General features: G+C 28.4%; 1 protein-coding gene across 4 annotated transcripts; it reads right to left on the bottom strand.

The window, feature by feature from the left end:
- Positions 1 to 5719: 5719 nt before the first annotated feature.
- Positions 5720 to 25580, bottom strand: LOC111684099 (transmembrane protein 47). Of its 4 annotated transcripts, none has more exons than XM_023446223.2 (7): positions 25245 to 25576; positions 11673 to 12154; positions 11350 to 11425; positions 7821 to 8007; positions 7573 to 7722; positions 7377 to 7439; positions 5720 to 7295 (listed from the first exon to the last, which is right to left on the bottom strand). In XM_023446223.2, the coding sequence occupies exons 3-7, from the start codon at positions 11398 to 11400 to the stop codon at positions 7135 to 7137; spliced, it is 612 nt and encodes a 203-aa protein (XP_023301991.1). In that variant the 5' UTR covers positions 11401 to 11425; positions 11673 to 12154; positions 25245 to 25576; the 3' UTR covers positions 5720 to 7134. The 4 variants fall into 4 exon arrangements, with proteins under 4 accessions (XP_023301991.1, XP_046804486.1, XP_046804485.1 ...); XM_046948530.1 differs by having other exon boundaries at positions 25376 to 25576; XM_046948529.1 differs by having other exon boundaries at positions 25398 to 25576.
- Positions 25581 to 25771: the final 191 nt, after the last annotated feature.

Below are 25771 nucleotides of genomic sequence, written 5' to 3'. Positions count from 1 at the left end.
GCTATAGACTACACTAGAAACTACGCTATATACTAGAGTGTAAAGTAAACAGTATGCAGTTTACATGACAGTCTAGTTTAGAGTCTAATATGTAACTTAGTTCTGAAAAAATAATCACTGATCACTGGGAAAACAAGTCATAATTGGAAGTTAATTAAAATGATCATTCTTTAATCACTACAGTTGAGAAAATATTCTAATCACATCATTGTTTAAGATATATTTCGAATACTGATCGAAAACAAATTTCAACATTTCGGTTATTGCAAAACTATTGAAGCAATTATCAAAATGTTTGAATTCCTTTAGAACTTTTTAAACATTTTACTTAGTTTATTGTTTGTTTGTTTTTTCTTAAGAAATCTTATAAAATTAAATTTAAATAGTTTATAATTAAGATGGACATTTTGTGATGAGTTTTCTTTTCGAAGCTTATGAGAATAGTATACATCGTTTCTTTATTATTTTAGTTTCGTTTTATTATTTCAATACTGTGTGTGTGTTTTTGCGTGAAAATATTGTTGTTGTGAGTTTCTGTTTTAATAGTTTATTGTAATTAAGTATTTAGTAAGTTTTTTTTTTTGTTTTTTGGTTTTAGTTTCATTTTTCATTTAATAAAAATAATGGAAAACTTTAATTGCTTGGAACACAAAAGTTGCATTGAGTTGTCTTAGTTGATACATTATTGTAAATATTTAGTAATAAAAAAATTGTTAAAAGAAAGGTAAATAGAAATATTTTAAAAATTTGGATAAAATAAGAATATAAACACAATTTCAAAAACATTTGTTTGGTCATTTAATACAGTTAATTGTTTCAAAATTTCTAACTTTCGAGAAATATGACATTTTCAATTGCGTTTATATTTAATGGTAGAAATATCTTGTTCTTAGTTAAAATTAGAATAATAAAGACAAATTTAATAAACTGATTAATAAAATGTCCTAGAAAATACCAAATGGACCATAGTTCAGTCTATAGACTATAGTTTAGTGTCCGTGAATTTATGATCATATTTTATAATATAGTGTGAACACAAAAAAATTTAATTATTTCTTGTTAAATTTTTAAACGCACAATATAAACTTAAACTGAATTAACCTGTTATGAACTGGAAGACTATTACAAATATTTTTTTCTTTATTAGGGAAAAATACAGAACAGTCTGGAGTCAGTCTTAAGTCAATCCTTCAGAGCCAAAAGTCCAGATTATAGTCTAGACTAAAGTCCCGCACAAGTCAACAATAATGCAACAATTTGTTAAAAAATATCGTGTGCGCCCTCATAAACACAGGCTTTAGTCTAGACTAAAGTCTATAGTCCAGACTACAATCTATAGTCTAGACTATATTCTATAGTTCAGAATATAGTATAAAGTCCAAACTACAGTCTACATTGAAGACTTAAGTCTAGAGTCCGGACTATAATCAATAAACCAGAATTTAGTCTATAGACCAGACTAAAGTCCAAATTTTAGATTATAACAGACTATATATAAACAGTCTATAGCTTATAGTCCAGACTATAGTCCAAACTATAGTGCAGACCATAGTCTATAATCCAGACTATAGTTTATAGTCCAGACTATGGTCTATTATACAGACTTAAGACTATAGTTTAGACTACAGTCAATTGTTCAGATTACAGACTAAAGTTTGGACTACAGTCTATCATCCCCACTATAGCCTATTGTCCAAACTATAGTCTATAGTCTATAGTCTAGACTATAGTCTATAGTTTAGACTATATAGTTTAAACTATATTCTATTGTTTAGACTATAGTCTATAGTTTAGACTATAGTCTATAGTTTAGATTATAGTCTATTATTTAGACTATAGTCTATAATTTAGACTATAGTCTATAATTTAGACTATAGTCTATAGTTTAGACTATAGTCTATATTTTAGACTATATTCTATTGTTGAGACTATAGTTTATTGTTGAGACTATAGCCTATAGTCCAGACTACAGCCTATTGTCCAGATTTCTGACTATAGTATGGACTATAGTCTTCACTATAGTCTATTGGCCAAACTATAGTCTATAGTTTAGACTATAGTCTATTGTTTAGACTATAGTCTATTGTTTAGACTATAGTTAATTGTTTAAATTATAGAGCTTATAGTCCAGACTATAGCCTATTGTCCAGATTGCAGACTATGGCGAGGACATAGTCTATTGTCCAAACTATACTCTATAGTTAAGACTAGTCTATATTTCAGACAATAGTCTATTGTCCAGATTACAGACTACAGTCTATAGTCCTCAATATTGTCTATTGTCTAAGCTATAGTCTATAGTTTAGACTATAGTTTTTAGGCTAAACTATAGTCTATAGTTTAAACTATAGTTTATAGACTATTGTTTAGACAATAGTCTACAGTTTAGACTATTGTTTAGAGATTAGATTGTTTAGACAATAGTCTATAGTTTAGACTATAGTCTATATATCCAGACTAAAATCCATACATAAGTTTATACTCCTGACTACAGTCTATAGACTGTATGTTATGGTTAAAATAATCCAGACTATAGCCGGACTATAGTTCAAAGTACAGACTACGCCATAATAGTCTTTAGTCTAATAAATCAAAACAAATTAAACTTAAATTAAAGAAAAAACGCCATACATTTTATTTAAATAAAAACTTTTTATTTAAGAACAAACAAATTAATAATAAAAAATAAAAATAATAATCAATAATAATAAAATTGTACAAATCAATAATCAAGTGTCAAGGAGGTTTAAGAACATAAAATAACAAACTAAAAGGCGAAAATCTAATACAAATAAAATTTTAAGAAATTTAAGAGATTTCCGCTTTAAATTGTTATTTTATACAAAACGTTTCTTTTTATAAATACTATGATTAATTAAACAAGTTAACAGTTTTTAAGTAGAGTTGTAAAAAAATAAAAATAAATTGTTATAAAAAAATAATACATAAATAATTGAAAAATTATAAAAATTATAATATAATTTCTTTAAGAATTTTTATAGATTTGATATGTTTGCTTGTTTTCGAAATATTATAGCTGCCCAAATTGTAATTATAGGAAATTAAATAAGTTGCCAGTTTAATAAATAATTATAAGGAAAATAACTAACTTAAATTCATATGTTTTGAATTTTATAAAACAAGGGTTTTCAAATCAGTTATTTCGTTTCATTTGTCGTTTTTTTTTTTTTTTTTTTTTTTTTGAGAAAAGTTAAAGTTAAAAGGAAAAGCTATTAATTATAAGTTTTGTAAATAATAAATAAATATTAAGTTTAAAATAAAAACAATTCGAACAAGTTTTAACTACCATTTGAATAAAAACGAAACGCATTTTATGCCAAAACAAATATTAAGAAAATAGTAAAAACAACAAATCATATTCATAATTTTCAAAAACGAATTTTTCAATTTGTAAAATTTTACAAATTTTTTATAAAAAACAGAATTGAAATTGTTAACAGTTAATTATTTAGTTATTAATATCAAATTTATGAGTATTTTTTTAATTACAACAAAATCCCTAAATTGAATAATAATATTTGAATTTTTTATTAACAAATCTTTAAGAAGATTTTTTAAAATTATGAATATGATTTTAATAAACGAATCTGGATAAATTTTATACGAAAGTATCAAAAAATGTTTCTTTATATAAATAAAGTGTTTTAGTATTTTAGTTATAAAAAATATATAAATATTATTATCATTTATTTATGTTATTTGAAAAAAATGTATATAATGAAAATGTGCTAAACTGGAAATACAGGGTGTGAAAGTGAAAAAAATGCTTAATATTTTTTGGATTAAAAAAAGTACATAGCAAAATGTTTTTTTGTTTTACAAAGAATTATATCATGACTATGGAACAGAGTCTTGAATTTGAATCTGTTCGTAGTTTCTTGTTTAGACGAACTTATCGTCTTGTCTAATACATAACAGGCTTTATAACGTCTACAGTCTTGATTCTAGACTATAGTTCATCTAAAGTATTATTTATAAGACTCGTCTATATCAGACTGTAGTTTCGACTATAGATCAGAGTATATATTTCAATATAGATCACACCATCGTCTAGACTATATATCACACTATAATCTTTACTATAGATCACACAATAGTCTTGACTATAGATCACACAATAGTCTTGGCTATAGATCAACCTATAGTCTCGACTAAAGATCACACTATAGTCTTGACTATAGATCACACTATAGTCTTGATTATAGACCACACTAAGGTCTTAACTATGGATCACACTATAGTCTTGACTACAGATCACACTAAAGTCTTGACTATAGATCGCATTATAGCCTTGACTATAGATCGCATTAAAGTCTTGACTATAGATCACACTATAGTCTTGACTATAGATCACACTATAGTCTTGATTATAGACCAACTATGGATTACACTATAGTCTTGACTATAATTCACACTATAGTCTTAATTATAGATCACGCTTTAGTCTTGACTATAGATCACACTATAGTCTCGATTATAGACCAACTATGGATCACACTTTAGTCTTGACTATAGTTCACACTATAGTCTTAATTATAGATCACGCTTTAGTCTTGACTATTGATCACACTATAGTCTTGACTACAGATCACACTAAAGTCTTGACTATAGATCGCATTATAGTCTTGACTATAGATCGCAATATAGTCTTGACTATAGATCACAGTATAGTCTTGACTATAGATCACATTATAGTCTTGACTACAGATCACTCTAAAGTCTTGACTACAGTTCACAATATAGTCTTGAATATAGATCACCATCTAGTTCTGACTATAGATCACTATATGGTCTTTAATAGAGATCACAATAAGTCTTGACTATAGACCACAATATAGTCTCGACTATAGATCACACAATAGTCTTGACTATAGATCACACAATAGTCTTGACTATAGATCACCCTATAGTCTTGACTATAGATCACACTATAGTCTTGACTACAGATCACACTAAAGTCTTGACTACAGATCATACTTAAGTCTTAACTATATATTACATTACAGTCTTGACTATAGATCACTATATGGTCTATATATCACACTATAGTCTTCACTATATATCACACTATAGTCTTGACTATAGATTACACTATAGCCTTGATTATAGACCACACTATGGTCTTAACTATGGATCACACTATAGTCTTGACTATAGTTCACACTATAATCTAGATCACACTATAGCCTTGACTACAGATCACACTATAGTATTGACTATGTAGTTTGTAGATCACACTATAATCTTTACTATAAACCAGATAATCGTATTGACTATAGATCATATAGTATTGACTCTAGCACATCTAGATCATTTCTAGTCTTAACGTTCTATAGTCTTTTGTTTTGACTGTAAAACGTCTACAGTCAAAAATATTGATTGTCTATATTATGCACTATAGATCGTCTATAGAATGCATTATAGATCCTCTATAGTCATCATTATAGATCGTCTATAGTAAATGCCAAAAATTCGTATATAGCCTTGAATTCTGGCCGTCTACAGGCTTGTCAATAGACTGTATGAAGAATCTTGACTATAAGTCATACTATACTTTGACTATACTATACCGAACTATACTCTTGACCATAGACCATGCAATAATCCAGATTATAGATTATACACCATTCTATAGTCTTGACTACAGAAAAGTTTATATAATGGTCTTGACAAGTTATGTCTTACCACAAAGAAAACAAAACTTTTTGCTCTCAACAAAATTGTATGTATAAAATTATTTTCAATCTATAAAAAAACTATATAGAAAAGGGAAGGGTGGGTGTTTATTTGAAATTTGGAAAAACTTTAATATTTTGTGCCATGTTAGTAAAGGTATAAATATTGTGTTCATTCAAAGATTTGCTTTAAATATTTTGATAATATTATTAACAAATATATTTATTACTTTTGTTTAAAAATTTTGTTATAAATACGAAAAATTAATTAAAAAAAAAACAAAAATAAATTAAAAGGTTATATAATGTAAGCATGGCTTAAACCGGACCGGGTTACCTATTATTATTAAACATTTTTAATTATGTTTCTTTTACTTTTTGTCAAAATGTTTTTTTTTAAGTTGTTATACATATATAGTAAATTTGGAATAATTTTTGTTTTTTTTTTATAATTTGCAGATTGGTTTTTTGTCTAATAAAATTTTCTTTTACACAATTACACACATAAACTACATGGAATATTAGCCAAATATTTATAATAAACATTTTTGTGGTTTGTTGTAATTTTGAGAAAAAAAAAAGAAATTAAAGGAAATTTTCTAAAAATTAACAAAACAAGTGAAAAATATTAAGAAACTATCAAGCAATTATATATTATGACAAGATTTCTATATGTTTGTTAAATATTTTATATGTATTTTCTTTCTTTCTATATATAAATATATGTAACGAGGATTATAGGTTTTGTTTTGAATATATCGCATCTAAAAATTAAACTCAAAAATCAAAAACATTTTATAGCGTAAAGGGGCAAAAAAAACCTTTATCAGAAACCAAAAAAAGGGAATTTTACAAAATAAATTTCTAAATAAATATGTGCTCTATATATCTCTCTATATATATGTATATATTAATGTATATATACGATTTTTTTATATATGTTTTGTATACGATTCATATGATTTTGTTTGTTTAGTTTTTAGTTTTGTTAATAATTTGTTTTTCATTAGTATATAGTAATATATGCAATTCTAAATGTCTATGATGTTAAATATGTTTTTATGGTTTATAGCCTTTGTTTTCTTTACTTTATTCCATTTTATAATGCGCTTATGTACGAGTTAAAAGTGGGAGTTGTGTGTTCTTTTTTGCGTTTTCTTAAATCTTTCTCAAACTTATAAATTTTCATGGAATAGGGTGAAGGAGGATCAAGTAAGAGTGTGTGTGTATGAAAATATGTAGTAATGTGGGGGATATAAGTTCAATGTTATGGGAAAGGGAAGTTTGTTTTTTTTCTTCTTTTGGATTAGGGTAGTACAAAAAGTAAGAGAAAAAAATAACTGATAATAATTATAATAAATAAAATTGTTTCGTTTTCAATTCAAAAAGTATACTTATATGTCTAAAGAACGACGTCAGGCAGGTCGTGCGGCCTGGCCTAGGCGCGCATTTGGTTTTCATGTACAATTTTTCTTTCCTTATAATAAATTTCTTCCGATTCTTTATCGCATAATAATAGAACAACAGCTCCAAATAGAAAAATAGCTGCACCCCAGCCTACGCCATAGGCCCAGCCAAATTCCCAAATTGGTCGATTTGCTAAAGTAAGATAAAAGAAATGTTAACACCAAATTGTTAACAGTTAAAAATAAATTAACTCTAACATTAAATGAAACTCACCCAGATTTAATTCACCGGCAAAACATACAGGATAAATAATTAAGGCCGATAAAACAGCTAATACTGTAATTAAAACATTCATTTAAATTAAACTTGAATTAAAGGGCAAAATTTCAAATTTTGCTTATTTAATATGTCACCATTACTTTTTTTAAATATTTAAAAACAATATTTGCCTAATATTATTAATACTTACATGATAATAACATTACTAATACCGCAATTCTATAAAATTTATATTTTAAATTGTGATTTTGTGTTTTTAAACCGAGTCCTGTTAGTATTGTTGCTACAACATCCGTAATTAATGTTATGACACACAGAACAGCTGTTGCTCGAATATAAACTGTAAACGTAATGAAAACGATAAATTAGAAAGAAAAACAAAAAAAAAACACAAATAAATAAAAATATTTGAAAAAAAATTATCAAATCAATACTTACAGACATCACGACTGGGATAACAGCCTGGAGGATCATGTAAATTGAATGGAAGTGGTGGCAATACATCTTCTTCAATGCAGTGTACAAAGAGGCCCTGACGCCAACCTTCAGCCATTAGCCAATCGGTAGATGCCAATGCCATAATCATAAGTAAAACAACTATAACACCACAAATAAATGCAATGACCTAGAATTTAAAAAAATATATAAATAATATAATAAATATGTATAATTATTTTTTAAAATGTTGATGTTTACAAACTGCATAAAATCTTGTTATGAGTTCGGACATTTTAGACTTTATTTGATGTATATACAAAGAAATTTATAAATAGTGTACATATTTATTTATGTCAGATTGTAAATTTTTCAGCAATTACTTTACTTTAGTAACATCTCCCTCCAGACTACAGACTATGCTCAGGACTACCTAAAAAGCAGCTTACATTAGATCGGCTCATAAAAGAATGTGGGTGAACCTATGCATGCTGCCTATAAAGTAAACAACAATCTGATACATTTCTCTTAGGTCTAAACCGAAACTACAACAGAAGTTCCCAATGAAATTTCTGTTTAAACAGTACTCCTTATTGCCCATATTATCCTAGTAAAGAAAATGCCATGTTTTACTGCCCATAAATGACAGGCGGACTACGCTATAGTCTAGACTATAGACTAGACTATAGACTGGACTATAGACTAGACTATAGTCTAGACTATAGACTAGACTATAGACTGGACTATAGACTAGACTATAGACTAGACTATAGACTAGACTATAGACTGGACTATAGACTAGACTATAGACTAGACTATAGATATAGACTAGACTATAGACTAGGACTATAGACTAGACTATAGACTAGACTATAGACTAGACTATAGACTAGACTATAGACTAGACTATAGACTAGACTATAGACTAGACTATAGACTAGACTATAGACTAGACTATAGACTAGACTATAGACTAGACTATAGACTAGACTATAGACTAGACTATAGACTAGACTATAGACTAGACTATAGACTAGACTATAGACTAGACTATAGACTAGACTATAGACTAGACTATAGACTAGACTATAGACTAGACTATAGACTAGACTATAGACTAGACTATAGACTAGACTATAGACTAGACTATAGACTAGACTATAGACTAGACTATAGACTAGACTATAGACTAGACTATAGACTAGACTAGACTAGACTATAGACTAGACTATAGACTAGACTATAGACTAGACTATAGACTAGACTATAGACTAGACTATAGACTAGACTATAGACTAGACTATAGACTAGACTATAGACTAGACTATAGACTAGACTATAGACTAGACTATAGACTAGACTATAGACTAGACTATAGACTAGACTATAGACTAGACTATAGACTAGACTATAGACTAGACTATAGACTAGACTATAGACTAGACTATAGACTAGACTATAGACTAGACTAGACTATAGACTAGACTATAGACTATAGACTAGACTATAGACTAGACTATAGACTAGACTATAGACTAGACTATAGACTAGACTATAGACTAGACTATAGACTAGACTATAGACTAGACTATAGACTAGACTATAGACTAGACTATAGACTAGACTATAGACTAGACTATAGACTAGACTATAGACTAGACTATAGACTAGACTATAGACTAGACTATAGACTAGAGACTAACTACTATAGACTAGACTATAGACTAGACTATAGACTAGACTATAGACTAGACTATAGACTAGACTATAGACTAGACTATAGACTAGACTATAGACTAGACTATAGACTAGACTATAGACTAGACTATAGACTAGACTATAGACTAGACTATAGACTAGACTATAGACTAGACTATAGACTAGACTATAGACTAGACTATAGACTAGACTATAGACTAGACTATAGACTAGACTATAGACTAGACTATAGACTAGACTATAGACTAGACTATAGACTAGACTATAGACTAGACTATAGACTAGACTATAGACTAGACTATAGACTAGACTATAGACTAGACTATAGACTAGACTATAGACTAGACTAAAGACTAGACTATAGACTAGACTATAGACTAGACTATAGACTAGACTATAGACTAGACTATAGACTAGACTATAGACTAGACTATAGACTAAACTATAGACTAGACTACAGACTAGACTATAGACTAGACCGTAGACTAGACTATAGACTAGACTACATACTAGATTATACATTACACTATAGATTAGACTATAAACTAGAGTATAATAGACTATAAACTAGACTATAAACTAGACTATAAACTAGACTATATACTAGACTATAGACTATACTATAGATTATAGACTATAGACTAAACTAAAGACTAGTCTAAAAACTAGACTATAGACTAGACTATAGACTTAACTATAGACTAAACTATAGACTAGACTAGACTATAGACTAGACTATAGACTAGACTATAGACTAGACTATAGACTAGACTATAGACTAGACTATAGACTAGACTATAGACTAGACTATAGACTAGACTATAGACTAGACTATAGACTGGACTATAGACTAGACTATAGACTGGACTATAGACTGGACTATAGACTAGACTATAGACTAGACTATAGACTAGACTATAGACTAGACTATAGACTAGACTATAGACTGGACTATAGACTAGACTATAGACTGGACTATAGACTAGACTATAGACTAGACTATAGGCTAGACTATAGGCTAGACTATAGACTAGACTATAGACTAAACTATAGACTAGACTATAGACTAAACTATAGATTATATAGATATTTTACTACAATTTATACTAGACTATAGCCCAGATATAGTGGTACCATAAATTACACTACAGTTTATTCAACTAGGCCATAGTGCAAGACTAAAGTTACGAATTTTAGACAAGGCTAAGGTTATGGTCCCGATTATACTGGCCTACAGTCCATACTAACAGCAAGTACAAAAAAAAAATATAGCATTTATTTAAATATATTTTTATTTTCAATTTAGGTTTTTAAAGTTTCCATGTTTTGCGTAAACACCCTAATTTAAATCACGTCATTAATTTGTAAAGCATACCATGTTTTTAATAACAAAAAATCACACCCTTTACTTATCAGTAGTATTTCGTATACGTATATGATAAATATTTAAATTTTTTTGTTCTTATTTTACAATATTAAAAAAGTGCCGCAAATTTTAAAGAAAAAATGTTTGAATACCAAGACACTGCTGACAGATCAGATGGCATGCCAATTATGTTTGTTGACAAGTGAAATGTTAAAGAGAATACTCTAACACGTGCTAACGATGAGCAGCATTGCGTCTGTCAGTAATAGTGTCAGATTTTAAAAAATGTAAGAAAAACTTGCTTGCATTGTTTAAAGTCATTAGTTTTTGGAAATTTATTCTGAAAATCCGACAGAATACACTTTCTTATTTGGATATTTCAGCGATTTATACTTTTTTGATTTGTATAAATTAGTGAATAGTGAATGAAATAACGAAAATTCTTACCTTTAAAGGTCTGGTGATTGTTATGGTCTCGATAGTCGTTGTGGGCGCCATTTTCGATGGTGATGGACGTCGTGAACTATATAAATATACCAAAACATAATAAAATATTTTATAAAAAAATATTCGATAATTTGAGTTTTAGGATTCCAAAAGAAATTTTGTCACCAGTTTCTATATTACAAAAGAAAATACTTAAAGTTTTCTTTTTAAATACAGAAATTGATATCTTCAAAATTAATGGAACCAAATCTTAAGATTAAAAAAAAACAATTAGTAAAAAAACATACAAAAGAAAACAATTTACATTAGAAGCAATTACTTACCAGTTTGTAAAATAATGTTTGTAGTTTTAAATTTATTTAATTGAGTTATAAAAAATTTATTTTATTTTGTTTTATTTTTAAACTTATTATTGAATATGTAAAACTTAATTGCTTAATTGCTTATTTGGTTAATTTGTTGTATTTTACAAAAAAATGCTTTTGTTTTTTTTATTTATTTATTTATCAAAAAAGTTTAGCGTTAGTTTGGAAAAAAGTCTTTTATTAAAATATTATTTTTAACTTTTTGTGTGTGTGTTGCAAGGGAATGCCATCAATCAATATGTTGTTAATTATTTGATAAGGTTTTTTTGTTTTATTTATTTTTTTGTAAAAAGTATCTTTTAATTGGGTTTTTTTTTGTAATATTACGCTTTTTTGTAGCTGCACTTTTAATTGTTTATTAGTATTTGTAGGGAATAATTTATTTAAACTCTTTTCAATGCACTTTTGAACACTTTAAGTTTTGGATTTTGTATTTAAAACTGTTTTCAAAAAAAAAAAGATATTTAAACAATTTGCAAAAAAATCAAAAAGTTATGAAAAAAATTATATTTTAACATTATGATAAAAAGTAAACGAGAGCATGTATTATGTGAGAAAATGAGATGAAATTTATATGAATTATTTCCCCAGCTGGGACTTCACACTACGATGTTATAAGGAAATGTTTGTAGTTACTGAACTGCTCTAATTATACACTCAAAGACATTTTAAACGTAATAAAGCTTAAAAATAGACTAGACTATATTATAGACTTTATACTAGAATATACACTAGACTATAGCAAGACTAGACTATATACTAGACTAAACATTTGACTTTAGACAAGACTGTAGACTATGCTAGACTAAAATAGATTAAAGAACAGACTAGACTATAGGCTAGACTCTGTAATATACTACAGAAAAGACTTTACACAAGACAATAGACTATATACTAGACTATAGACTAGACTATAGGCTAGACTATAGACTAGATTATAGACTAGACTATAGACTAGACTATAGACTAGACTACAGACTAGACTAGACTATAGTCTAGTCTATAGACTAGACTTTAGACTAGACTATAGACTATACTATGGACTAGACTATAGACTATACTATGGATTAGACTATAGACTAGACTATAGACTAGTCTATAGACTAGACTATAGACTAGACTATAGACTGGACTATAGACTAGACTATAGACTATACTATGGACTAGACTATGGACTAGACTATAGACTAGACTATAGACTAGACTATAGACTAGACTATGGACTAGACTATGGACTAGACTATAGACTAGACTATGGACTAGACTATAGACTAGACTATAGACTAGACTATAGACTAGACTATAGACTAGACTATAGACTAGACTATAGACTAGACTTATAGACTAGACTATAGACTAGACTATAGACTAGACTATAGACTAGACTATAGACTAGACTATAGACTAGACTATAGACTAGACTATAGACTAGACTATAGACTAGACTATAGACTAGACTATAGACTAGACTATAGACTAGACTATAGACTAGACTATAGACTAGACTATAGACTAGACTATAGACTAGACTATAGACTAGACTATAGACTAGACTATAGACTAGACTATAGACTAGACTATAGACTAGGCTATAGACTAGACTATAGACTAGACTATAGACTAGACTATAGACTAGACTATAGACTAGACTATAGACTAGACTATAGACTAGACTATAGACTAGACTATAGACTAGACTATAGACTAGACTATAGACTAGACTATAGACTAGACTATAGACTAGACTATAGACTAGACTATAGACTAGAATATAGACTAGACTATAGACTAGACTATAGACTAGACTATAGACTAGACTATAGACTAGACTATAGACTAGACTATAGACTAGACTATAGACTAGACTATAGACTAGACTATAGACTAGACTATAGACTAGACTATAGACTAGACTATAGACTAGACTATAGACTAGACTATAGACTAGACTATAGACTAGACTATAGACTAGACTATAGACTAGACTATAGACTAGACTATAGACTAGACTATAGACTAGACTATAGACTAGACTATAGACTAGACTATAGACTAGACTATAGACTAGACTATAGACTAGACTATAGACTAGACTATAGACTAGACTATAGACTAGACTATAGACTAGACTATAGACTAGACTATAGACTAGACTATAGACTAGACTATAGACTAGACTATAGACTAGATTATAGACTAGACTATAGACTAGACTGTTGTATGGACTAGATTATAGAGTAGACTATAGATTAGACTATAGACTAAATTAGACTTTAGACAAGACTATATAATATACTGAGTGTAAAAAAAGACCAGAAGTCTACAGAGTTTCAAAATAACCCCAGCTATATTTAATCCACTTTCACTGCTGGGTGACTGTAATAGTTTTTTTGATATTTTTGTTAATTTTATCCTTATATTAAATCAGTTTATTTTTTTCGATGTGTGTGTATGTTTGTATTAGACAGCGAATGACAGCAAAATTTCAATTAGATAGAATTTATTACAAAAATTAAAAGCATCTTTCAACAGCAACATGCAATAAATGCAACGACAAAAACAATAATAATAACAACATAAAAATGCGTCAAAATAAATACGAATAGAAAAATGGTGATATTGAAAAACAAATCAAATGAACGAACGAACGCACACGCACGCACAATACAAGACACAAATAAACAACTAAATAGAAAAAACAAAATGATCACTTAAAAAATAATTCAACCAAATAAAAATTTTCAAATTACTTAACATTACAAAATAAAATGGTATGGAAGCACTTGATATTTTAATATAAAAAATATGTGTTTTAAAACAGGGTGTGTCAATAAGAAATGCTATTAATTTGGTAAAAGATTTTGTTATTAAACCTTTTACCCAAAGCACAGTTTAAAACAAGTGTGAATGTATAGTTAGGCGTAACCGACCATATGATACCCTACACCAGTCAGTATGTATGTTAAAAATGGGGATTATTTAAAAAATAAAGCATTCGGTTTATTTTTTAACTTTATTTCGGAATATTTTTACTTTTTTTGGCAAAAAAATATATTTTTTACAAGAGGACTCAAAGGGGAGTAGGGCAAAATATGGCCCTATCATTAAAAATGTTGGGGGTGTTAAGTCTTCTTCTATGTAGAATTTAAAAGTGTTATTAGTGTTTGACCTTTAAGTCATTTTTTGAAGGGGAGTTTGTATGGGGGATAGGGTCAAATGAAGCCCGATCATTATAAATATCGGTAGTGTCATTTAAAGTTGTATAAAACTGAGTTTTGTCGACTTTTGCTAACAAAATAGATCATTTAAATTAATTATAAGCCAAAAGGCCCTATTTGGGGGGTACGGGGGCTAGTCGAAATAATAATGGACCGATTTTAACTAAAGTGGTGTAGGGTATAATGAAAAATTTAGACTTTCATCACACTGTCTGTTGAAAACACAATGGATCCGAACAGGAGGATCATAAGTCGAAATTTTTTCACAAAAATCTCTATTTTAATGCCTCAGCTGAGAAAGAAAACATCCACCGACCTCATCACATTATAATTTTCTAAAAAAATGTATTCTCAAACTGTAATCATGACGTTTATTACAAAATAATTGAAATATTATCTTTATAGACATAACCCCACTTGTTGCAACACTCTTTACTACAGCGACAGCATACAAACAAAAACAAATACATAGGAGTATACAATGACGCTGTTGTCTTTTGTAATATTTTACAAGGCTGCTGCATATGCATATACAAATGTTCACTACACTCTCCTCAAATTTTTCTGGGTTGTTGGTTATCAGTGAAGTGAAGTACGAGACACTGATATGGGAGTGTTTTAGCATGAAGATGTGTGTATAAGTTGGTTTGTTATTTGGTCAGAGGGTGGAAGTGAGGGGTCTTCAGCTCGTTCTTTTCTTTTTGTTATTGTTGCGCTTTATAGTTTTTTTTATAAATATTTGTTTTTTTTTTTTTTTTTTTTTGAAAATTATTTTGTTTGTCTGTTACAAATTTGAACTCATTTACACTACAACGATTATATTGTTTAAATTGTTGTTGTTGCTGATGGTAGAACAGAGTAATTAAAGTATTTATTAATTATTGTTAAAAATGAAAGTTTATAGAAAGCCAACGTGGGGAAATGATTATCTGAAGGATGATTACTAAGAGCGAGTTTTTCAGATAAAGATCATATTCATTCTTTTGGTTAAACCTGGTTTACTATTTGTGTTTTTCAGTAATCAGTAAAGTTACTTATTATCTATGTTTAACTAAGTGTAAACTTAAGTTATAAGTGAAAAATCGGAAGAAGAAAAACTTAATAATTTAAGTAAATAGTAATTTTCTAATTTCATTTATCGATATTATTATTGTTTAAATGTTTATTTATATTTTTTCTAAAATTTTACAATTTACTAGTGTTATTTTTTTTTTGTTGTATTATTTGAATTGTTAGCCGAGCTCATAAGCAAAATGCCAGGATGTCCCACGTTGGTTTAAAGGGAATCCTCCAAGTCGACCTATATCTTCATATAGGAAGCTGGAAACCTTTAAACCCTTAAGTTAAAATTGAGTTTTGAATGGTACTCCACCAGTAAATTTCAAAAGTTTTAATGGTCTCCACTAGGGTATAAATAGTTGAGGTTTAATGGTCTCCACCATGGTTTAAACAGTTGAGTTTTAATGGTCTCCACCAGGGTATAAACGTTCGAGTATTCTATGGTCTCCACCAATAAAACATAACCTGTGATACGTGATACGAAAGCACCTGGTTAATGGTATAACTTTGAACATAATACACTACACCAGTGCGAGCGAGACGCAAAACTGTCGAAAGCCAGGCAACAAACACAAGCCTGAACGCGTTTAAGAAATAATCGTGATGACGCGAGAGTTGTTCCCCAACTCAGACCTGAATTACGACTGAACAAAAGTGATATTTGCAAAAAACAGCTGTTCATTGTTTATATTTTTGACTGAAAAGTTGGCAATACTAACAAAGTTAACTGATACTAGAAAACACAATAATCGCTTAAAGTCCGCCTAAATTTGTTCCAAGTTTAATCTAACAGCAAGTTAAGCCTAGTTTAACTGAGTAGCCATGAGAAACCCTTCCTAATTCTCCTTATTGGGGATTAAAGTTTAAAGATAAACATTTTGCTTTTTAATAAGTTTTAAATTGGAATATCAGAAAAAGAAGAAGAATTGCTATATATCATCAAGATTTTTAACTTTATTTTAACTTTGAAATCTTTCAATGAATTACATTTCTGTTACCAGTAAGTGGTATGATATTAAATTACTCTTTTAAAGATTTCAACAATTCCATTTTATACATATTGTATGTTTTTGTTATTATTCATTATTTTAACAATGAATATTGCTCAAGTTAGTTGTAGTTTACTTTTTTTTTATTTTTTGCTCATTGTCAAACTGTGTTATTGCTGTGCGGCTCTACTGCTGTAGTGTTGGGTGGTGCTGTGTTTGGTTGAATGAATATAAATAAAGCAAGAGACCCCTAACGAACTTTTAAGACCTCTACTTGTGTTTTATTATTGGTGGTCTTGTTATTGTTTTGTTTTTATTTCTAGTTGTTGTTGCAATATTATCTAATTACATTTTGAAAACATTAGTTTATAGTATTTGTTGTATTTATTGGTGGCGCTTTCTAATTTGTTTCACTGTTTGCCATCTGTTTTAAAATGAATTTGTTGTTTTTTTTTTTTTTGTACTGTTTATGTGGTTATGGGGCTTTTAAAAAATCATTTACACTTTTTAGAGTAAAAATTACACTTGAAAACATAGAAAATTTCTCAAGTGTCTGCAAAATTAGCAAAAGAATGAGTTAGGTAAAGAGAGGTGTACTGCATGAAGTGATGTTAACATTTTGAGATTAAAAAAATCTTTGAAAAGAATTCATGTTTAAAACATCAATCATATTCAGCAAGTTGAAATATTCTACAACTTGAAATTTAAAAAAAAAGTGGAAAATAAAACAATGGGGTTTTTTATTCAATGTAGATTTTTACTTTTTTGATTAATTTCTTTATTCTTGTGATGAAAATATTGGATTTCCGCAAAGTAACGAAATATGTAAAATGAATTGAAAATATATATGGCACAGAGAGAGAGAGATTAACCTATTTGCCAACAGCCAGAAGGAAATTAGAGCGAACAGGTTAAGGTGCGTTAACCATAGAGGTAATCTTAGCTAAATACAAATACTAGACCCTTGAGGCATAATTGGCATCGAAAGTACTTACAATTAAAGGAAAAAGGACCTAACGAGTGCAGAGCCGATTAAACCCACTTTCTGATGAATGGTTATCTCAATGAAATATATGAGTTCTTTACTGCGCGCAACCTGTAGCCGTAACTTTAGGTAAATTTACCCCTTGGCGCAGTATTCTATAGATTACAAATTGTGACCCTAAACAACCAAAAAATCTTGGAGTCACAATTACGCACATATTGCGAAGTAGAAATAAGGTCTCAAAACGCAACCCGGCAGCACTTTGGTTAAAGATAACTTATAAGCTATATTTATCGGTCTGTGGTTAACTATGCTGTTCCAGTGTAAATGTTTCCCTCACTGATCGAAGGTAGTGGGGGAAACATTTAAATCTACCAAAATGCAGTCCCAATGACAGTAAGGGGCACCATAAAAAAACATTGAAACTTAATCTACACGAGAAAACGAAGGTTCTTCCAATCAAGAAGTCAACCCATCTTTAACAGTTGGATAATAAACCAAGACATGTTATCTATCTATCTATCTATCTATCTATCTATCTATCTATTGATCTATCTATCTATCTATTGATCTCTCTATCTATTTATCTATCTATCTATCTATCTATCTATCTATCTATCTATCTATCTATATATCTATCTATCTATCTATCTATCTATCTATCTATCTATCTATCTATCTACTATCTATCTATCTATCAATCTATTGATCTATCTATCTATCTATCTATCTATCTATCTATCTATCTATCTATCTATCTATCTATCTATCTATCTATATATCTATCTATCTATCTATCTATCTATCTATCTATCTATCTATCTATCTATCTATCTATCTATCTATCTATCTATCTATCTATCTATCTATCTATCTATCTATCTATTGATCTATCTATTTATCTATCTATCTATCTATCTATCTATCTATCTATCTATCTATCTATCTATCTATCTAAGTATTTCTCAGAATAGGAACTGTGGTGTTCCTAGAAATTCTTTAACCACCCCATTTGAGAACTGTTGCTGTACAGTCTTACTAACAATATGTTTATATTGGCTAACCATAATTAAGATGATTTTAGCAGTTTAATTGGATTATTGTTAACAAATTTGTTTGATGGTCATTGATGGACGACGGACATTTTGCAAGAGCAGTATGTATAAACATACAAAATTTGAAAATGAACACAAAAATAGAAAACTAAAACAAACTTGACACTAATTAAAGAGACGAGAAGATAAGGCAAAAAAAAAAAACAATTTGTTAAAAAAATATCTACCATAACAAAGCAGATAGTGTTATAACTGGCTAGTAATATATTCAAATTAACATATTTTAGATTTTACCAATTAAAAAGTTAAATTAAATAGAAGTAGAATTTAATTTTACTGCCAAGCTACCACATTTATTTAAATTTTTATATATGTATTACTAGTTATAAAACTATCGGTTTTGTCATACAATATTTTTTAAACAAAGTATGTAGTATTTGATATTATTAATTTTTAGATAAAAAAGAAAAAAATGCAAAAAATTCTTAGAAAATTACTAAACATATTGTGTTTATTTAAAACTATATACATTTTTTGTTTATAACAATGTGCATTATTAAAAACTTTTGTTTAAACATAATTTTTTGTTTTAAAATTTATATTTAAAATAAAATTTTGCAATATACATAAAGTTAAATATTTGTAGTGAAATTTTTTGGTTTATTTACCCAATAAACATTTTATTACTTTGGTAAATTATACAGGACGACAATGTTTATTATCCAAAGATTAACTCCTTTATTGTGTAAAACACTTCACCTTGCGTTGAAAATATTTTCAATAAAAATTTTTGAAAATACAAAAACAATTTATATATGAAAAACAAGTAAGAAGTTAAAGTCAGTCGAGGCCGACCATATAATACCCTACCTGTATACGAATAAAATGAGCTATAGTTTTTGTAATATAGCATTTAAGTGGAATTTTATTTATTGTTTAATAAAACTGTGGATATTAAAGTAAAATTTTGATAGTGATTAGGCCCTATAATTATAAAGTTCATGAGGGTCATCAAGGCTAGTATAGAGCTTGATTTGGAAGCTTTTTGTCGAGATACAAGTATATTAAACATAACTATGAACTTAAAAGCCCTATTTGGCGGGTTCAGTTTTATGGGAGCTAGGTGAAATAATGGACCGATGTTAACTTTTTCAAAAGGCTTCCTCTACGGTACCATAAAATATCATGTGTCACATTTCATTGAATTATCTTGAAAATTGCGACTTGTAGTTTGATTATAAGGTTCACAAGTCCTATTCGTAAGTTTAGTTGTATAGGCGCTAGGTGAAATAATGGACCGATGTTAAGCATTTTCAATAGGTTTCGTGTATTGTACCATAAAATATCGTGTGCCAAATTTCATTGAATTATCTCCAAAATTGCGACCTGTAGTTTGATTAAAAGGTTTACTAGCCCTATTTGGGCCTACAGTTGTATGGGTGCAAGGTGAATGGACCGTTCTTAAACATTTTCTCTTCATTACTCTCAAAATTTCATTCTATACTTACTCTATACCTCTCTTATGGTTAAACACTAAAACTATCCCATTCTTTATATCTCTATTACCTTTACAGGTATCACAAAGGGACCAACAGGAATCAAGAGTGCGTCTTTACAGCCTGAATACCTAATCTAACCTACCAAAAACCATAAGTTTTCAAGCTTTAGATGACAATTTCTCAATGGATAAAGAAGTAATTTAAGATGCTAAGTCTTCATTTTAAACTAAAATAAAATTGCAAAAGTCGTACAAAATAAACTTCAGGTTGGAACGTCGCTAATCCCAGATGTGATGTGGAATATTTGAAGTTAGATTTAGATTATGTATTTACAAAGTACTTTTATTATTTTAAATGAAAATCTCATAAATTTCCCACCAATTCCCTATATTTTGTAAACAACATTACATATTGGGTAATTAAATAAAACATTTACTAAAATCAAATTTATTAGTAATATGCATACATGCTTTATACATGTAAGTGATTGTATATGCATATTATATATGTGTGTGTGTGTCTGTATGAATATTATGTTTGATTTATAAAAAGTTTTATAACATTCATAACAACAATAACAACAAGTATGTATATGTTTAGAATGTAAATAATAATTATTGGAAACATTTAGTCATTGTTGCGCATCAATAAATATTGAATCATAATAATTTTTCATCATTATGATGTTTTTATTTGTTTGTTTATTTTTACTTTAAATTCTTTTTTTTCGATACGAATGTTTGTCAACATGCAGATGTATATGTACATGTAGTTGTGACAGTGACAAAAGCAAAGTCAACAACCACAAAACTAAGAGAAATAGTTTTACGAGACGGCAATAATCAAAAGAATAGAAAATACAACAACTACAATGGAAATGAACAAATACAAAACAATTTTATAAAACTATTCATAGAATATTAAACGTGTAGACAAAAGATAAAATTTATGAATATTTGCATTAAAGGAAGCAAATGTAAGCAAAACGACATGAAAAAAAGAATATATTTCGGTAAAAAGGAAAAAAAGAAATTTTTGGCAACAGCAGCAACATTTTAAATCAAATGAGAAAAAAATATGAATGGTTGAATAGAATTAAAAAGAAGAATAAGAAAGAAAGTGTATAGAGAAGGAAAAATAGCAGACTAAACAAAAATCTATGTATGTACGACTAATTACTAGTGAGGAGTAAAAGTAATTTCTTTAAAGATATGCAGTGACACTATTAGTTGGCTAGGTTGTTATATCGAGGTGTTTTGTACATTTAATACACTCTGAAAGCAAATCCAATGAAGGGATAGAATTCGTCTTAAAAACTTTTTGTAAACTAAAATGAAAACAGATGTACTGCCCCTAAGTATCTTGAAAATGGATACTTGCAAAATGTTTTAGTTATTTTAAAAGAGGATGTATGTTACATCATCCTCCATATATGTTACAAAGCCTGCAAACAAACTAAAAAAAAAATAAGTGAAAATATTACTTTCCATGGTAGTTTTTCCTAGGAGGAATTCAATCGTCACTCCATTAAGTGCAAAGAAAGGATACAGATTCTTTGAACTTAATGGAGTGACGATTGACTTCCTTCTAGGAAAAACTAACCCGAAGTAGCAGATTTAAATCCCGTTCTTTGGAAGAGTATAGTAAAAAATCGTATGGTTTTAAGCAGAAGCCATAAAATACTTTTACTCCTACACAATACATATCTTGTCCACCCAAAATACATTTTAATTTTTTTTGAGAAATAAGTCAAAAACTAATATTCCTTTATAGATAATTTAAATAAAAAATGTATGTATATGTATTTCTATATGTATAAAGATGTATAAATCTAAATACAACAGAATACATATAATGAAAACTATTTGTATGCTACAAATGACAAATGAATAGACTAAATGAATGTTTGTTTGGTATGTGACCGTTGTTTGTGGCTGGGGATGAGACAGGGTGATGGATATAAAATGTATTGTTAGTTAATTTCAATTATGAAATCACTAAAAAATCAGACACATATAATACAATTCATATAAATAATAAAATAAAATTAGGCAATTTAATTTAAAACAAGCGACACTAGACAATATTGTTATTGTTAAGCCTTTTTTTTTATAAAAAAACAACAAATGTAAACATTAGGAACCGAAATCAAAAATCATTTGAATAGGTCTATAATATATCAAGTGAACAAAAAATAAATAATTCCACATTCAATTGGTTATTCTTCTGTGAAAGGTCCTGTATTAAGATTATATATTTCTGGATTATTTCTAGGTCGATTCTAGATCTTCTTGTTCAGTTCTAGATCTTCTTGCTCAGTTCTAGATCTTCTTGCTCAGTTCTAGATCTTCTTGTTCAGTTCTAGATCTTCTTGTTTAGTTCTAGTTCTGGTCTAGTTCAGTTCTAGTTTGTTTCTAGTTCAGTTCTAGTTCAGTTCTAGTTCAGTTCTGTTCAGTTCTAGTTCAGTTCAGTTCTAGTTCAGTTCAGTTCAGTTCTAGTTCTAGTTCTAGTTCTAGTTCTAGTTCAGTTCAGTTCTAGTTCAGTTCAGTTCTAGTTCAGTTCAGTTCAGTTCTGTTCAGTTCTAGTTCAGTTCTAGTTCAGTTCTAGTTCAGTTCTAGTTCAGTTCTAGTTCAGTTCTAGTTCAGTTCTAGTTCAGTTCTAGTTCAGTTCTAGTTCAGTTCTAGTTCAGTTCTAATTCAGTTCTAATTCAGTTCTAGTTCAGTTCTAGTTCAGTTCTAGTTCAGTTCTAGTTCAGTTCTAGATCAGTTCTAGTTCAGTTCTAGTTTAGTTCTAGTTCAGTTCTAGTTCAGTTCAAGTTAAGTTCTACTTCAGTTCTACTTCAGTTCTAATTCAGTACTAGTTCAGTTCTAGTTTAGTTCCGCTCGTATAGTTCTTTTTATTTTTATTATTGTCTATCAGACATTTTTATTTATTTGTATGACATTGCTATTTAGATTACCCTTACTGTATATATGAACACAAAGAAACAGATAAAATAATTGAAATTATGTGCTAATTTTTTTTAGTTAAAATATTCAACTAAAAATTAATAAACATGTTAGATGATGATTTTTTCTTTCGTTACAAAAAGTGTGAAAATATTTTAAACTCAAACAATAACGACTACAAAATAGACGTGGGTTTCTATACAACTGAATTGAATACTACCAGCAAATATGGTGTAATTTATGTTTTTGGCATCGTTGATGATCTAATATAATTTACATTGAATAAAAACTAAAAGAAAAATAAAAAGATAGGAATTAAAACTATAATTTAATACAAAATTCAAAATTTTTATAAATGTAATAAAAGAAATTTCAATGACTAGGATCCAACTAATTGGCGATTGTCCTTGTAACATAGAATTATTAGTAAGTTTATTATCTATTATTTTTGTATATTTTTCCATAATCATCATGATCGTTAAAATTACACAAGACAATGACTGCTAGTTATTATATCCCTTTATATTTCAAAAAAGAAACAAAACAGAGTTTATAACAATATAGGTACTACCTCCACAATCCAAGATCAACTCAACACTGAAAACAATATTTCACATATTCGCAGAGAATATAGTAAACCTGGTCAATTTTCAATGTCAAACAATAAAATGTCTATGTTAATATGGAAAAGCTATTTGAACTATAGAAATTGAATCAATACCACTGTTCATTTATCAAATTCTAATAAAAATGTTTGTTGTGTTGTAACAATGCACCTGTGAATGAATTTCTAGACATTATATGACTTAAACGACAATTAAAAAGAAAACAACAATAAATAAACAAATAAATGAAAACAAAGGACAATTTAATGACGTTTGTTTCTTTGGATTTTTTTTCTTCTCGTAATTAAAGAAGAGATACAACAAAAATATGTAACGGGAAACATTTGAAGTACTTAATAAAAATGACAACAAATTGAAAAAGGGTGGGCAATTATCAATAAGAAGAAGAACGAGGAGGCATAAAAAAAGTAAACAAAAGAAAATATTTAGGCGATAATAAGTAAATAAATAAAAAAAATGTTAATGTTAAAAAGAAATAAATAAAAAATGCAAAATATGGATTAACAAAAACAACAAACAATATAAAATTAATAAATAATAACAAATAAAGCAAAACAAAAACATAACGAAAGTTACGAATCAACGAAGAAAAACAAACAAAACGTAACAAACTTATAAAATTACAAAAAAAAAAAAAACGAAAAAAACTCCCTTAAGTTTGAGACCATTCATACCTTTCCTTGAAATAATCCAATGTTACCGATTCTGAATCGAATTCAGAATAATCGGGTAAAGAATCACTATCGAAAGAACTAAAACCACCTATAAAATTGTTTGCATTTGCAAGGGCATTGTTATTATTATTTGGTTTTTGTTGCTGCTGTTGTTGTATGTTGCTTAACACAGATTGTTGTTGTTGCAATAGCACAGATGACGAAGATAAAGAAGAGGGTTGTTGCTGTGTTAGATGATGCTGCTGCTGTTGTTGTTGTTGCAATAGGGAATTGTTGCTAAGTTGAGAAATGGATTTTTCATAAACCTTTGCCATTGTTTTCAACTACTTTTTGCTTCTTCTATTTTTTTACTTCTTTTTTTCTACACATACAATTTACTTTACTTTTATCTTTTTTTTTGATTTTAATTATTAATTTATGAAAATCTTTCTGAAAATATAAATAGATCTATTTTGCTATTTTTCACAATTCACATACACAACACATCCACGCACTTTTTCTCGATTTTCTATTTTTTTCACTTTATAAGGTCTCCAACACATACACCAAAATGGCGTCAACTTTTTTGTTCTAGTTTTTTCTTAATTCGTTTTCTTTTAATATTTAACCTTAGTAATGTGGACTTCTTACTTTATTTTATAATTAAACTGGTTGTTTTTAGGTTATTGTGCAATAATAAAATTAAAAGAACTAAAAAAATTATAAAGAATTTTTGTATTGAAAAAATGCTTTCGAAATTATAAAACTCCCGTATTATTTTTGTATGTTTCTTTTTCTTCTCTTGGTCGTGTGTCTAATTCAAGAAAATTTTATGAACTACTGCTCGTTTAAAGCTGTGCCAACTAAAATTAAAGGCACCGACGTCATAACTACAATAGCCAATGGCGGCTTAACATCGAATGTAAGCCGGCAAAGTTTTCAACAGTTTGTTAATAATTTTATTACAGTTATTATTAGAAGTTATAAAACAAATGTAAATTCATTTATCTACTTAAATATGTATA

This window comes from Lucilia cuprina, chromosome 4 (assembly GCF_022045245.1).
Source record: "Lucilia cuprina isolate Lc7/37 chromosome 4, ASM2204524v1, whole genome shotgun sequence".
NCBI classification, from domain to species: Eukaryota; Metazoa; Arthropoda; class Insecta; order Diptera; family Calliphoridae; genus Lucilia; species Lucilia cuprina.
The sequence above is the reverse complement of the archived record's forward strand: the minus strand, read 5'-3'. Positions and strand labels throughout refer to the sequence as shown.